This window comes from Lampris incognitus, chromosome 15, assembly GCF_029633865.1.
Source record: "Lampris incognitus isolate fLamInc1 chromosome 15, fLamInc1.hap2, whole genome shotgun sequence".
NCBI classification, from domain to species: Eukaryota; Metazoa; Chordata; class Actinopteri; order Lampriformes; family Lampridae; genus Lampris; species Lampris incognitus.
In genome coordinates this window covers 25,918,868-25,935,186 of record NC_079225.1, presented here as the reverse complement: position 1 = coordinate 25,935,186, position 16,319 = coordinate 25,918,868, and the positions used below count along the sequence as shown (strand labels likewise).

Below are 16,319 nucleotides of genomic sequence, written 5' to 3'. Positions count from 1 at the left end.
GCCGGTTCGAATCCCCGTGTTACCTCCGGCTTGGTCGGCATCCCTACAGACACAATTGGCTGTGTCTGCGGGTGGGAATCCGGATATGGGTGTGTCGTGTCCTGGTCGCTGCACTAGCACCTCTTCTGGTCAGTTGGGGCGCCTGTTCGGGGGGGGAGGGTGAACTGGGGGGAATGGCACGATCCTCCCACGTACTACGTCCCCCTGGTGAAACTCCTCACTGTCAGGTGAAAAGAAGCGGCTGGGAAGCCGCATGAATCAGAGGAGGCATGTGGTAGTCTGCAGCCCTCCTCGGATCGGCAGAGGGGGTGGAGCAGCAACCAGCACGGCTCAAAAATAGGGTAATCGGCCAAGTACAATTGGGGAGAAAAAGAGAGGAAAACAGCAAAAAAATAAATAAATAAATAAATTTACAGAGCAGTTCAGTTTACATGAATCTAACTCGGCACCAGTTCAGTGTGTGCCGAGCCTTGCACTGCAAATTCGTTGTCGTTTCTTCTCTAATGCTTTGAAAAATAACTACGGCTACAGCCTGGTTGAAAAGTGAAACTTTTTCTTTAATTTGACAAGAAGTAAAAATCAACACAATTTCATAGAAAAACCTTTAAAAAAAAAAAAGTCAATGATTTCTTAAACACTCCAGCTGATTGAAAACAAACTAGGTGTTCCTAAAAGCGGGACAAATTCCAGATCTCGAGGCACTGAAATACTCCCCAGTAAAACCCTATTGAAATTGGGACATTAACATCATTCAGATAAAAAGTAATGAGGCAGGGGCCTGAACTGAGGTCTGACTGCATGTCAGCCATGTGAGGCTGCAGTCTTCAATTTACGCCATCTAGCCCAGTCCTTTACAGAAATCAACCACAGTCCTTACAAAGGAAATATCTGAAAGTTAAGAGGTGTTGCTCAGTTACCAGGTTTCGACGGCCGTGCAACTGAGATGATAAACTCAACTCGATGATCGAATCATTGCCTTTCTTATCAAGGTGACAGTAAAGTGCTCTTTTCTTTGGACCTAGTCCAGAGTGTATTAAGATACAAGTATAGGATTTAAAACAAGAATCTGTGCTAGAGAGAGAGAACTTTCTTCTTCGTGAAATATATCCAGAAACTAACCATCCCTGAGTTCATTTTGACGTCAGCATTTTGAATTAGACTGTGGAGCACACCTAGATATCATTACCAAGTCCCAGTAAAAATCACTTCACATACTTTTTTTTAAATTTCTGCAAAAAAAAAGAAAAGAAAAAAAATTCTAACTTTACACTTTTTGGGGAAAAAAAAGAAGAAAGTCCATCATTCCTCTTCTTTGTCATCAAATACCTGATTGTGAACGTGTGGTAAACAGCTGATATCCTGACTGCTGGGGTTCGGTATGTTGAGGCAGAAAATGGTGATTTCATTATCTGGTGCAGTCTGGTCAGCTGGCCATTACAGGAAGCTGAGGGGAATGGCGTTCTCATGGTGATAGGAAGCCGAGCCGCGGAGCTTACCACCAGCGAAGAAGTGATGGCTGTTGAGTTCGGTGGGGGCGGAGATGTACCACATGACCACACCCGTGGGGTTGACGGACACAACAAATTCAGTGGTGTCTTTGAGCTCGGCGGCCTTTCCAGTGTATACGTCATAGACCTAAGAGGCAGAGTGAGTGGCAGAGAGAAAATAAATGATTTCTCTGTGGAACAGGTATCGAGGACAAGGGAAAAAGAATGAGCCTTTGTCTGGCTATGGTTATCTGGAATGTATATCTTACATATGCATCTGGTCATCAGAGCACATGAGGAAAAAGGCAGATGACTTGTGATCTGATGACCAGATTCATATGTAAGATCAGTTTAAAACCCATTGGCTGAGCACCCAAAAAGTTGCAATCATATGCATATGGCTTATTGGTTAGCACTCATCTACCCATTTTCAACTATGGCAGTCAAATGACATGCATTTTATCGGCAATATCTGAGAGAAAAATGGCACGGTATTGACTGATTATTTCTAAATAACCTACTGTTACCACGTTCTCTAGCTTGCCCACTGTTGCATGCCTATCCACATTGAAATCAAACATTCCTATTAAAATATACTTGCAGTGCATTTTTATTAACACTCATAAGTGTTTGTTGCTCATAGCCCCTGCCCCTGTAAATGTCTTTGCACCGCCCAGATTGAGCACCTATCCAATCTACTTTTCAGCCTGGTGTGATGGGCTTTATTTTTTGTGTATTCTTTTGAATGCTCTCTGTGTTGCTGTGCATGTTTAAGAAGGTAAAGTAGACACAGGGCCCCGACAGGATGCTCACACAGACCTTGTAGCTGCCGGTAGTGTAGTTGAGTTTGCTGAGGGAAGTCTGGTAGCGGTAGGGCATGTCAGTGCGACGGCTGAAGAATACCAAAGCGCTTGTGTCGTCCAACAGGGGGCGCCAGAATACCTCAATACGACTCTTCTCCTGGGAGAGGGAAAGGGCAGAGAAAACTAAGCTGTGAGAAAGAAAGGCTGTAAGAAATTTTTTTAAAACGATAGCATAGTTGATAACAGGATTTTCCACAATGCTGAAGGTCTAAAAATCTTGTATATTGTCATATACTGTACTGACTGTAAAGCCCTTCCGGGACTACCTTGTGATTTTGGGCTATACAAATAAACTTGACTTAAAAAGATCAAACTACACATATAAGGGGCTCTCTGATCAGCTTCTGTTGTTTAAAAAATCAAGCACTTTTTGTGATGCCTTGTAAAGAATTTACTGCAATTTTGTATCTAGAAGAAGTCTGCTCCAAGGAAATGTGCATCACCTTGATAATGCGCCTTCCCTGAACACCCATGGGGTCCTGGTTGATGCTGATAATCATTTTATTCTGCAGGATGGCACGTGCCCCGCTGCTGATTGTGCGCAGGTCATTGGACATGAAGAGAGGAGCGGCCATGATAGCCCACAGAGCCATCTGGGCACGAGACTGGTCAATGCTCAGCCCAAAGTTCCCAATAACCAGCTGTAAGGGTCAAATTCAAATACAGCATGAAAATCAAGTGAGCCTGAATTTCACTGCCATTTATTTGGGAAGTGAAACACAAAAAGACAGAACTAGGAGAACAAAATATAACACAAAGAGACAGAGGCGGACTTTGTGTATTCTGACAGGAGTTAACAAAATGGCACTGAGCTTAAAGGGGGTTTCCAGTTTATTTCAGTACAGTAGGTTCTTGTTTATGCTAAACTTTGGGCCTAATACAGTTGTAATTTTAGTCTAGCTGGATGTTAAGGGGTCCTGTGAAAAATAAACACTTAGCAACGTGGAAAGAAATATATCTTGTGAGTAGGACAGACCATATCTGGATCATTCCATCTTCCAGGTCCTGCTACAGGTGCCAGGACATCCTGATTGTTAAAGAACCAATCAGAAATACTCAGGATACTGTCCCAGGAGTCATCGATGTCCCCGTAATTACGCCAAAGGTTACAGATCTCTGCAAGCTGGGTGTAGTTTACCTGAGAAATAATCACAATATAATTTATCCGTACGACATTTGTATAGGCATAGCTTACAAACAACGTTCACGTAAAATAAATTGGAACAATAAAAATCAAAAAGAGTCGCACAAGATAAGACTTGAAAGGGCAGGGTGAAAATGATAAAAAAGTTGATGCTCCTTCTGCATGCTAAGTTAAAAACTACAATACCGAAGATTGTCATTTTTGTTTAAAGTTGAGAAAGCTGAAATTCAGGATCTTCATTAATGACAAGTTATTTGACCCATTTGAACCATGGAGTCAGGTTACATAATACTAACTGGTATCTTTACCATGGTTGGAGACACTCTCCATATAAGATGACGTTTTTGACCGGGTAGGATGAACACTAGTGCAGCGGCAAACACGTTCCTACTCAAGCAGGAAAAACGACCGAAACAAGATGATGATGTGGTGATGCTTCTGCTGGACAGGTCTGTTTTTCATCATAACAATGTTCCCATACAGTTTAATGTAGTTTGTAATACATCAGCTCGCCTCTGTTTGCTTTGGTCCGAGGACGAGAACTGTTTATTACTGAGCTGAAGGCAGACAAGTGACAACGGCGGCTCCACCTCATTTGCAGTTCTCATTGCCAGAGGGAGGGACAGATCAGGAAAATCACTTATTTTGGCTTTATCTTATGATGCTGCTGGTCAATGCATTTGTGCTTGACCACTCCTAATCCAAGAGATCTCTTCTAAATGAAACAAAGTTTTCAGTGCTGTCATGTCATCACTTTGTCCAATGCCAAACAAAAAACATGGATCAATCTGAGTTGCAGCTTCTGATGTTGTAGTATGTGTTGGTAAAGGTCTTCTACAAACTCGGTCTGCTATACTTACCCATTAACCAAACAACTTTGCTTCTTTTTCAAACTTGCCACTCCCTGCCATATTCTTCTGCATTTGGCTGCTATGATGAAGACATTAAACACTATGCACCATATAATTTTTCCTGGCAAAGTCCTGTACGACAATTTACATTAAAATGAGCCACTACAAAAACGTTCATGATTTGGATATCTGTGAATTGGCCGTTTTCTTAAATATGCCAGCAATACAAATCAAAAATGACATTTATTTTCTTTTTTGAAAAATGTTTCCCTCTTTTTCTCCCCAATTGTATCCGGCACCCGACTCTTCCGAGCCGGGGATGGCTGCAGACTACCACATGCCTCCTCCGATACATGTGGAGTCACCAGCCGCTTCTTTTCACCTGACAGTGAGGAGTTTCGCCAGGGGGACATAGCACGTGGGAGGATCACGCCAGCTCCCCCTCCCCCCTGAACAGGCGCCCCGACTGACCAGAGGAGGTGCTAGTGCAGTGACCAGGACACATACCCACAATCAGCTTCCCACCCGCAGACACAGCCAATTTTGTCTGTAGGGACACCCGACTAAGTCGGATGTAGCACAGGGATTTGAACCAGCGATCCCCATGTTGGTAGGCAACGGAGTAGACCGCTATGCTACCCAGACACCCCCCTTGCCATTTTCTTAAATATGTCAGCAAAACAAATCAAAAAGGACATTTATTTTCATGGAATTCTTCAGGATTGCAGTTTAAAGAGTTCAATAAATAAACAGATGAGGCATGCTGATTTATACATCACCTTTGGCGGTAGTCCTCCCTGGTAGGCAGGCCAACTGCAAGAGTAGCCAATGGGCCGGCCAGTGGCATTTAGGGCCTTTGACATACGAGGGTAGCCTATCAATAAGAGGAATTGTTTTAACAGACCCATCTCAAAAAAAATATTTCTGCCTACAACATAATTAAATTTCTAGTACTTTTGCAATTACCCATTCATTTGTACCACTGTTCCTACCCCCCTCCAAGATCAGCCCTCCAGTCTTTACCTTGCGCTTGTTCTGTAGAATTAGAATAACAGCCATCAAACTTGAACATATCCACCTCCCAGTCTGCGAAGGTCTGGGCGTCTAGCTCAATATTGTCCAGTGTGGTCCCAGGGTAGCCCCCGCAGGTGTGGGTACCCATGTCCCCGTAGATACCCAGCTTTAGACCACGGTCATGCATATAGCGTGCCAGTCTGTGGATGCCTCCTGGAAACCTGAGGAAGAGGGGTCCATAGGGTTATGCACATGCCATCTACAAGAGCACACATAAAAGCGCAAAATTACATGAACATGAGCATGCTCAAACAACAAAGAAATAAATAATATACATATCTTTGTACTTTACTCGGCAGGAATATGTCTGAAAGAGACTATGTTCCATTTAAATGCCATTTTAAAACAATTCATCCATAAGAATAATATGAAAGCTTTCTGAATACATAGTATGCCCACTAAATACCTATGCAGAATAAAAAAATACTGCTCAGTTCTAGCAGTCTTATCAGCCAATCAACCTCCATCTTATCTATATTGTTTAATTGTCACTGTGCTGCAGATACTGACAAATAAATGCTAAATGGACTGCATTTATATTGTGCTTTTCTAATCTACCGACCACTCAAAGCACTTTACAATATATGACTCACATTCACCCATTCATACACACATTCATACTCTGATGGCAGAGGCTGCCATGCAAGGCACCAACCTGTTCATCAGGAGCAGTTAGGGGTTCGGTGTCTTGCTCAAGGGCAATTTGACACAATCTCTGGAGGATCCGTGGATCGAACCAACGAAATTTCAATTACTAGACAACCTGCTCTACCTCCTGAGCCATGCTGCCCCAACATATTGTTCGGCACAATAGCACTGCAGCCTGATGACTTCTCATAGAGCTTCTGACTTGATTCTGTCATCTGACTGTTATACCATAATCAACTGTCTAAAAGATTTTATTCACTCATACGTTTAAAAGTTAGTAGTTGTCATTTGAAATATGGCAAAAGGTATGTGTGTGTGTGTGTGCGTGTGCGTGTGCATATACGTGTCTTTGTGAACCTTTTAGGGTCAGCCTGCAACCGTCCCTGCTTGTCTCTCTCCATGGAAGCCCAGCAGTCATCAATATTGACATAGACGTAGCCTAGCTCCCTCCAACCATCTTCTGCTAGCCTGTCTGCCATGTCAGTGAACAAATTCTCACTGAGGAAGAGGAGAGAACAAAATGGAATGAGAGAGGGAGATAAAGTCCTGATGTTGTAGGCTTGCAAACATTTCAGGTATGGGCTGTGGTATGGACAAATAACGCTCCAGTCATTTTATTTGCTCTACATATAAAAGAACTAGACAAGAAAATACAAAAGACAGCCCTTTAGCTTGAGTATACCAGTGCTACAGTATTTAGAGTTCTTCTTCTGCTGAATCACTTCTAAGTGCAAAGTTGTTAAAGGAAAAGTGTCTCGTATAATGATTGAAGGGGATTTTCTGCTCCTGACCCATCCAAACAGAGTACACAGACAGTTTAGGTGATCCTTTGTAAAAACTGCTCTAAGTCTGCAAAATGCCCTTTACTGAGATGGTCTAAACTCAACTGTACTGAACAAATTATATAATCTACAGGAAAATCTAAAGAAATGCAGTCTATTGTTGTGAATGGAATTCAGTGCACTTGTGCCTTGCACATTTACACAATGTGATTTTTTTTTCTATAAACATGAATGCTTGAATGCAAAATGCTTGGTCTGAACATAATGTTCCTGAACACAACAATATAACAGCCTGACAATAAATTACTTTATCACTATACTCTTGTGTTACTGCTGCAAGCTCATACTTTTCCCTTATATGTTTTCAAATAGTTTTAGACTATGTGGTTATACATCATACACTACATGGCCCAAAAGTGTAAGGACATCAGAACAACACACCTATATGTGCTTGTTGAACATCTCATTCCAAAACCATGGGCATTAATATAGAGTTGGTCCCCTCTTTGCTGCTATAACAGCCTCCACTCTTCTGGGAACATGGCTGCAGGGGTTTGCTCCCATTCAGCCATAAGAGCATTAGCGAGGTCGGGCATTGATGTTGGGGAGAAGGCCTGGCTCACAGTCAGCGTTCCATTATCCCTAAGATGTTGGATGCGGTTGAGGTCAGGGCTTTGTGCAAGCCAGTCAGGTTCTTCCACACCAAACTCAACAAACCATGTTTTTATGGGCCTCGCTTTGTGCACGGGGGCATTTTAATGCTGAATCAGGAATGGGCCTTCTTCAAACTGTTGCCACAAAGTTGGAAGCAGACAATTTTCTAGAATGTCATTCTATGCTGTAGCATTAATGTTTCCTTCATTGGAACTAAGGTTGCCTGGCCCAATCCATGAAAAACAGCCCCAAACCACGATTCCTCCTCCACCAAACTTTACAGTTGGCACTAAGCATTTGGGCAGGTAGTGTTCTCCTGGCATCCGCCAAACCCAGATTGGTCCTTCAGACTGCCAGATAGTGAAGCGTGATCCACCACTCTAGAGACTGTGTTTCCACTGCTTCAGAGTCCAATGTGGTGTGCTTTGCGTCACTCCAGCCGACGCTTGGCATTATGGTGATTGTAAGCTTGTGTGTGGCTTCTCAGCCATGGAAACACATTTCAAGAAGCTCCCACTGAACAGTTCTTGTGCTGACGTTGCTTCCAGAGGCATTCTGAAATTCAGTAGTGAGTGTTGCAACTGAGGACAAATGACTGCTACATGCTTCAACACTCGGCGATCCCGTTTTGTGAGCTTGTGTGGCTGACAGCTTCATGGCTGAGCTGTTGTTGTTCTGAGACGTTTCCACTTCACAATAACAGTCTTATAGTTGACCGGGGCAGGTCTAGCAGGGCAGAAATTTTATGACAGTGTCATGTTGAAAGTTACTGAGCTCTGCAGAATTGACTCAATCTACTACCAGTGTTTGTATGTGGAGACTAAATGTTTGTGTGCTTGATTTAATGTACCTGTTAGCAATGGTGTGGCTGAAATGGGCAAATCCACTAATTAGAAGGGGTGTCTACATGGTTTTAACCCAATAGTAATACATTTTCAGTTACACTATTTACATATATTACACTGTACCATCAATATTACATACTTTATTAATACATATATTTTCATATATAATATAGCATTTCAAATTACTTGTATAAATGTACATCCACTCCTCCATCTTTACTCCTGTTCTGTAGAACTGGCATACTGTTCATACTGGAATGTACATACATTTTATATACAAATATGTAAGGCCAGCACACACCATCGCAGAAACAACAAGGAGTCATATTACTCAAGTCAAGCGTCACCTGCATTATACACCAGTCGCTCCAGCTGACGCCCATCAAACATGAAAGGCACTGGATTGAGTACTGCTCTGCAAAATCAGTAAAAACCTTTTTCCAATAGAAAATTTGACTGTATGGGGTGTCGAAACATGGGAATAGAACAGTGTTCTGAGTAATTGCAGCTGCTGGGGGGGGGGTGTTATATTGAAATGAAAAAAAGCATTCCTCATTCCTTTTAACTAGCGTCAACTGGCGGGTGGTGGCCTTTATACTTGAGTATGATGAAAAGCGCTACATAAATAAAATGCATTATTATTATTATTATTATACTTTGCCCATGATGTCTAATCAACATGTTCTAGTGCTGAAGCACTAGTTTATGAAGTTTGCAGGTTCAACTGCAACATTAGCACACCATTTGCATAAGTCTTTGTTAGGGTTAATCAATCAAGTAAAAAAAAATTAACTTTAATATGACCAAACCTTATGCTTTGTTTTTATATTTTATTCATTGTCAGTCTAATCTAGCCTGAACTGAATGAACTGATTGAGATGGCTTGGACATGTATGGAGGAGGGATGCTGGGTATATTGAGGGAAGGATGCTGAATATAGAGCTGCCAGGGTAGAGGAAAAGAGGAAGGCCAAAGAGGAGGTTTATGGATGTAGTGAGGGAGGACATGCAAGTGGCTGGTGTGACAGAGGAAGATGCAGAAGACAGGAAGAAATGGAAACGGATGATTCGCTGTGGCAACCCCTAACGGCAGCAGCCGAAAAGTAGTAGTAGTAGTAGTAGCTAATCTAGCCTGAACTGAACTTTATAAAAATCATATTGTATTTGCCTTGCCTGATGCAGTTTTGGGGGTCATGATCACAGTCGATGTTACAGCGAAACCGTTCCCATGCCAGCCAGCCCATGGGAGGTGTTCTCATCAGGCCGTTATCAAGAGCCATAGCGACCAATGACAAAGCCAATATGAAAACTACAACCGCCAATTGCATTCCTGCAACCAGAAAACAAGGTGCAGCAGTATAATTAGCAGAAATACGAATACAATGTATTCTGATTCGCTCAACTTCTAACACACACACACACACACACACACACACACACACACACACACACACACACACACACACACACACACACACACACACACACACACACACACACACGTCTCCTGACTTGGTGTGTGCTACCAAAAATGATACGAAAGCATTAACATGCCAGGTGACTTGTGTCATAAAATAGCATCACCTGACCAAATTACGAACAATACCTGGGCAGGGACAAGAGTACAAAATAACCTCATACATCTTACAGCCTTGCAAACATACAAATATTACTGGAATTCCTAAAGTATGTGTGCAGAGAAATTATCGACAAAATGATATTTAACTAAAGTTTCTTTTTGAATTGATTTGATTTGACTTGACTATATATTGCCTACCCACTAAAAAGCAGCTACAACAGTCAAAACGTGACTCAATAGGTGACTGAAGACTGTAGGCGACAGTTTAAATCATTCAACAACGATGCATTTACGTGGACATCGTAAAATAATCAAGACTTAAAAAAAAACCCAGTTACTTTGCAGCATTAATCTATCTAACAGACTCATTTAATAAACAAAATCACTGGATGGTCTACTCACTCGGATCCACCAGCGTACGTTTTTGGGAAGGAAGATTCCTTTAGACAAAGGAGAGGAGTCCTCTTAAAGTCCAGCAAGTTCCGCACTCCTGCCACTCAGCACAGCCTTTTAAAGATGTGTAATAAACTGTTTATGAAACCGCTGAGAAGCCAAAAAGAGAACGATCCGTGTGAAAGAGGAAGTGGCTGTCATGTGACATTCTGCCCCCAGCTGACCAAACCAGGAAGAGCGGAGCCTCAGCAGACATTCTCTCGAAAACCATATAGACGGAGCAAGCCGTAGTCGAACAAATTTAGAGCAGCCTCGCAAACTACAACTTAGCTTTCAGCGTGAACTCAACCGCTACCCAACCTTTACCACAGAAATAACCACTGTAACCAACGCTGCACCAAAAACCGACTGTTACGATTGCATTAGCTCACGTTTGCTTTGTACGGGTGACCTCGCCAGTCACGTGGTTTTCGAGAAAATGTCTATGGAGACCCGAGAAATTTGATTTTTGATAACGTTTACTATTTTTCCATCCACCCATTATCCGAACCGCTTATCCTGCTCTCAGGGTCGCGGGGGGTGCTGGAGCCTATCCCAGCAGTCATTGGGTGGCAGGCGGGGAGACACCCTGGACAGGCCGCCAGGCCATCACACACACACACACACACAATTTTTGATTTCCCAAAATCATTTACATTAGATAAACTATCCAGTTTTACATCATAGAATGAATGGGGGGGGGATGTGAGTTAGTTAAAATTCGATTTGAACTTGCATAACGGCCAATTACTTCTTAATATCAGAAACTTTTTGACTGGCTATAATAAAATGCCATATCAGCAATTAATTATTTCAACGTTAATATTGTAACGTGCATGGATAAGAAGACACGCTGGCCGCTGGCTCGCGAGTCTGAGCCTTTAGTCGAGCGGTTAGCGATGCCTCCTGCGGTGCGGGCGATATGGGTTTGCTTCCCGGCCGCGGCAGTTTCTGTGGATGCGTTGTCCCCCGAATTCGCTACAATATGTTATATCTAGGCCTAGTTATAATTCAATTTCGGTTATCAAAATGAGTATTTTTAATATAATGAAAACTGAATTGTGATATCAAAAGAGATGGAGATAGTGTGTTCATATGTGTGTTGCATTTCAAATCCAAAACCAACTTAGTCTCAATTAATTGTTAATGAATAATCTATATATATCGATTATCTGATATGCACTGGAAACAACAGGCTTTTATGTGGTTAAACAAATCAGGACTAAATATATGAACAATTAAGCTGAATTAATCTAACTGACCACAATTCTAAATCCAAAAATAAAATCCAAAACAGGCTTAAAATATGTTCCTCCTTTATTACAACAAACAAACAAAAAAGTGACATACATTTATTTTAATCCGACTCCCTTGCACTTCCCGTTGTCAGTGTTTCGGTAAGAATGGTTCTTTTACACCGTATTCTTCCTCTGGAAGCTGTTTTTTGTGGAGCCACATTTGGATGTGGCCTGATGTCCTCTAGTATTAGCAAGCCTCAGTCAGCATTGGCAAGGTCTGAGGTGGGGCATGGATGGGCTGGTTGGTTGTGGTTTCAAGTTTTGTGCAAGGCGTCCCATGAGTTACTTAGCTACAGTCCAAATTATCCCCTTCAGTCTCTCTTCTACCCTGTACAGAAGGATCAGTTCATACATCCATACCTAATAAACTTTTATACATACACTATACATATGCAGTGTTTTTGTTTTTTGTGTGAAGGGTGAACATTGAGAAAACCATTCTCACCTCAGATAACAGTGACATAGATTGCACATGATCAGGGGTGTTGATGTCATCCATGTTACCGTTAGATTTTCTCAGTTAGTGTCCTCTGGTTTATGAGTGCGACAATTTGGCTGTCAAAATGCTCCACCATACCCTCCAGAAGGAGCTGTAGCTGCCCAATCTGTAGTTGACCAAAATGTCTATGGAAAACCTCAGACACTTGATAATAAAAGCCACCCGAATGGTGTCTCTGATATCCACATTTAGTTTGAGTGATTAAAAACACAAACATTGTTTGCAATAAATATGTAAAGACAACTATAATATAACAAAGTGTGGATTTGCTGTAGCCGCTGGGTGCAGAACCAGCCACACATTAAATGACATTCTCTTATTCCTTTGTGCACTGTTTGTCATTGCTAATTTTTCACAAATGTGCACATGTCTTATGTGATTAAGAGCTGTCATTATGGTCCCGTGTGGACTTGTGGTAGATCAGATAACCATTGCAGCATATCAAGATCCTACAAAATTAAAAAGTATGTAAGATCTATACCCGACAGCATGGCAAAGGTGAAAATAATGCCATGAAATATTTCTATAAATACCAATGGATTCTCCAGTGTTCTCAGTCTTTCCTGGACACTCACTCCCAAGGAAACCACTGCAGCACCCACTATTCCCAGTGTTCCCACTTTCCCCAGTGCAGCTGTCCATAATGCTGCCCCGCCTAGAAAAGCTGACCCTACAGTTGTCACGCCTAGCAGCAGAGCCGCTAGTATAGTACTCTCCACAGATGTATCCAAACATGCGGACAAAAGAAAATCAAATGGAAGTCTAGCAGCAGCCTCCCAGGAGGGGAATCTTGTTGCTCCTCCCACAATAACCAAAATGGTTAAAGTGCTCATTTTGCCCAGCGATACAAAGGCACCTGATCCCAGAAGTGCCCCCAAGCTGCACCCTAGAGCCACAATGTTATCTGACAAAGAAGTATTTGCCATCACCAGAGATATCCCGGCCACCACAGTGCCCCCCAACAAGCCACCCACACTTCCCCCCACCCCCAACACATGACAGGCAGGAAGGAGGAGTCTCAAGGCAACCAATGATGTCATAGCAGCTCCGACAGCAACCTCCCGGGTGACCTCTGACTCCAAACCAACCATAGCCACTGTTCCAAGTGCAGCTCCTAGCAATCCTGCTGACAAAACTCCCACCCAGAGGACTGATTTCAACATCAGTTCCACTTCTGCCTCTGATTCAAGATCTGCCTGTGACGCAGCTCCAACTCCAGCCATAAACCCTGCTAGCACAGCAAGGGAAGGAAAGATCCAGGACAGGAAATTAATGGCACTGTAGAATGGCAAATATCCAAGTGTAATCCAAAGGTTTTTGTAAAGTATAACTCGTAGCAAGATCAGAAATAGAAATAATATCATAAGCATCACCCTGAGACCTGTCAGGCATAGCAGAGGGCTTTGCTTCCACTTTGTGATGCATGCACCCAGCGCCATTCCAAATACCACACCCACAAATTTTCCAGTAAACTCCACTCCCAACATTACCAAAACATCCGAAGCATCAATGTATCTCACACATTCTCTCACAGTCAGTTCGTGATTCTGGGACAAAAAAGATAGGAAGCACACAAGCAACAAAGTGGCGACCAGCAGGCCTGACGCACCCCATGACCATGCTGCTTGTAGTCCTGTTCCTATCAAAAGTCCAGTTCCAATGGCGCCTAAAGTCATCATAGGTCCAGACGCCGTTGATAAGGTACCCACAGCTAGAGCTGCTGAAGTGCTCAAAGTAGCTAAACCACCTGCCAAAGAAAGAAGTATAGCTGCTGCTCCGGCAACACCAATAACGCCAGCCATCTTGACCACTGTTGGATGGAGACCATCTGCAGTAAGAAGGGTGGAAGCCTCGTGTGCTGTGACTGCAGCATTTCCGAAGACAACCCCACTAAAAATGGATAGCAGTACATCATCCCAAACTTCTCCTGTAAACGCAAGAGCAGAAAATTATATAAATGAAAGGAGTTTTAGAGGTGGAAACAATGGATAACTAGTGACAATAACAATCAAACAGTCTAACCAGTTTTGTTCAGTTTTTTGTTTGTTTGTTTATTAAGCAACTAGTGATTCGGTGTTGCATCCACTTTTAACACGCCATAACCAAGATCCTAACATACAATGCCGTTCAAACAGAATATAATATATCGTTATGACAATACTTTTATTCACAAAGCAAACTTGCCAACACAAACTATTTGTCCAGCCTTTATCGTGGCAATACCTAAACACATGAGATTTTTAAAGAGTTTCCAAATGTCTCTCATACTTGTTTAGTGTCAACCTAATAACTTGGGAGGAAACTTGTTACTTGCCTCGATGTCTAGACAGGTCCATAGCAGCGCAGCAATAGCTACCGGTGTAAAGACAGCAACAGGAATGAACTGTCTGGGACAGCAGCACAAACAGAAACTGCTGCAGCAAAACCTGCCTAGCAGGAAGTACATGAGCCTGCTGGGAATATAAAGTTGAGTCCAGGGTCGACTAATACACATATTCTGGCATGGTAAAATGGACAAAATGAGATTACTGCAATGTACTTTTTTTACGGCATGCCAAGCGCTAGCACCAAAAACCTTCACCTGGTTCAACATGCTGTTGCTAGAATATAAAATAAAAAAATAAACTGCTGCCGTAGTTATATGACGCGTGGAAAGGGGGTAGTTTTTCGGGACTCAATCAAATAAAAATGTCCCAACATTGAAAACAAAAATCAAAGTTGTCCAATAAACTAGAGGCTATAATAGTAAACTATAACAACAGGAGCTGTAGCCTATTGAGCATCTACATGGAAATGAGATAAATAACATGCTTACCTTATCTGTTCGAGTTCCACGTGGCCTGCCGTTTAAATATGGTTAATGGTTAGTCTACGACAGCCGTGCTGTTCGTCATTATCACAACAAGCATGATTGGCTTGAAAGACGTCACGTGAGAACATACGCGTAAAAACGGAAGTAGGATCCATATTTTACTATCCTGTTTGTCGGGCGTCCCTACAGACACAATTGGCCGTGTCTGCGGGTGGGAAGCTGGATGTGGGTGTGTGTCCTGGTCGCTGCACTAGCGCCTCCTCTGATCGGTTGAGGTGCCTGTTCGGAGGGGAGGGGGAACTGGGGGGAATAGCGTGATCCTCGCACGCGCTACTTCCCCCTGGCGAAACTCCTCACTGTCAGGTGAAAAGAAGCGGCTGGCGACTCCACATGTATCGGAGGAGGCATGTGGAGGTCTGCAGCCCTCCCGGGATCGTCAGAGGGGGTGGAGCAACAACCGGGACAGATCGGAAAGAGTGGGGTAATTTGCTGGGTACAATTGGGGGGGAATTTACTATCATGTTCGTGTCTGAAATGAGATAGCACAAGCTGATTACAACTACTAATACTAAGTGTTACAAAATGATAAAATTGTCGTATATTATGGGGCTTATTTGAATTATTGATCGTACAGAGGGCAACATTATCGTACAAATAAGATTTGGCAACGCTGTGAATGACTGACTGGGTGATCATGTTTGACACGATCAGGCCGCTGGATCAAGTGACCAACAACGTCACTGAAGTTACGTGATCGGTCGCCGAACGCCGAGATGCATGAGGGAAAGCGAACGATTAAAGCCAAAACACTCACTGACCAATTCACAAAAGGATTGCGCGACTTTTGCGGCCACTTAACCGGCACAAGTAACACACCCGTCCATCCATCCATCCATCCATTATCCAGACCGCTTATCCTGCTCTCAGGGTCGCGGAGATGCTAGAGCCTATCCCAGCAGTCACTGGGCGGCAGGCGGCGAGACACCCTGGACAGGCTGCCGGGCCATCACAGGGCATATGTCAATAAATAAAATTTACAGTCATTTCAATGACCAAGTATAGTGAATACATTTTAAGTTGAAGGTCTTCTTTAAGTACTCAGGGCGCAGAGACATGTACAGTAATAAACTTAGCAATTACACTTTGCATTGTCAATGTGAGAAGATGAGACACCCACATTGATGGATGAATTGGAGGAGTAACACACACACACACACACACACACACACACACACACACACACACACACACACACATAAAATTGTAATTCTCAAAGCACCCGCAAAGGGGGAAATGCACTGTTAACTGCGCTGCCAAGCAAATATCAAATAGTGTCTCAGTGCTCCGGTGCC

General features: G+C 42.9%; 1 protein-coding gene across 1 annotated transcript; it reads right to left on the bottom strand.

The window, feature by feature from the left end:
- Positions 1-543: 543 nt before the first annotated feature.
- On the bottom strand, positions 544-10,462 carry LOC130125183 (alpha-N-acetylgalactosaminidase-like). Its single transcript, XM_056294670.1, has 9 exons — positions 10,329-10,462; positions 9,521-9,677; positions 6,425-6,565; positions 5,369-5,580; positions 5,125-5,219; positions 3,327-3,488; positions 2,794-2,991; positions 2,307-2,447; positions 544-1,635 (listed from the first exon to the last, which is right to left on the bottom strand). The coding sequence occupies exons 2-9, from the start codon at positions 9,673-9,675 to the stop codon at positions 1,435-1,437; spliced, it is 1,305 nt and encodes a 434-aa protein (XP_056150645.1). The 5' UTR covers positions 9,676-9,677; positions 10,329-10,462; the 3' UTR covers positions 544-1,434.
- Positions 10,463-16,319: the final 5,857 nt, after the last annotated feature.

Coding starts and splice junctions, on each gene's coding strand:
- LOC130125183 (XM_056294670.1), bottom strand. CDS start 9,675: ATGCAATTGGCGGTTGTAGTTTTCATATTGGCTTTGTCATTGGTCGCT. Junction 6,566..9,520: donor GACCCCCAAAACTGCATCAG/GCAAGGCAAATA, acceptor CCTCTTCCTCAG/TGAGAATTTGTTCACTGACA. Junction 5,220..5,368: donor TTCTACAGAACAAGCGCAAG/GTAAAGACTGGA, acceptor TCTTATTGATAG/GCTACCCTCGTATGTCAAAG.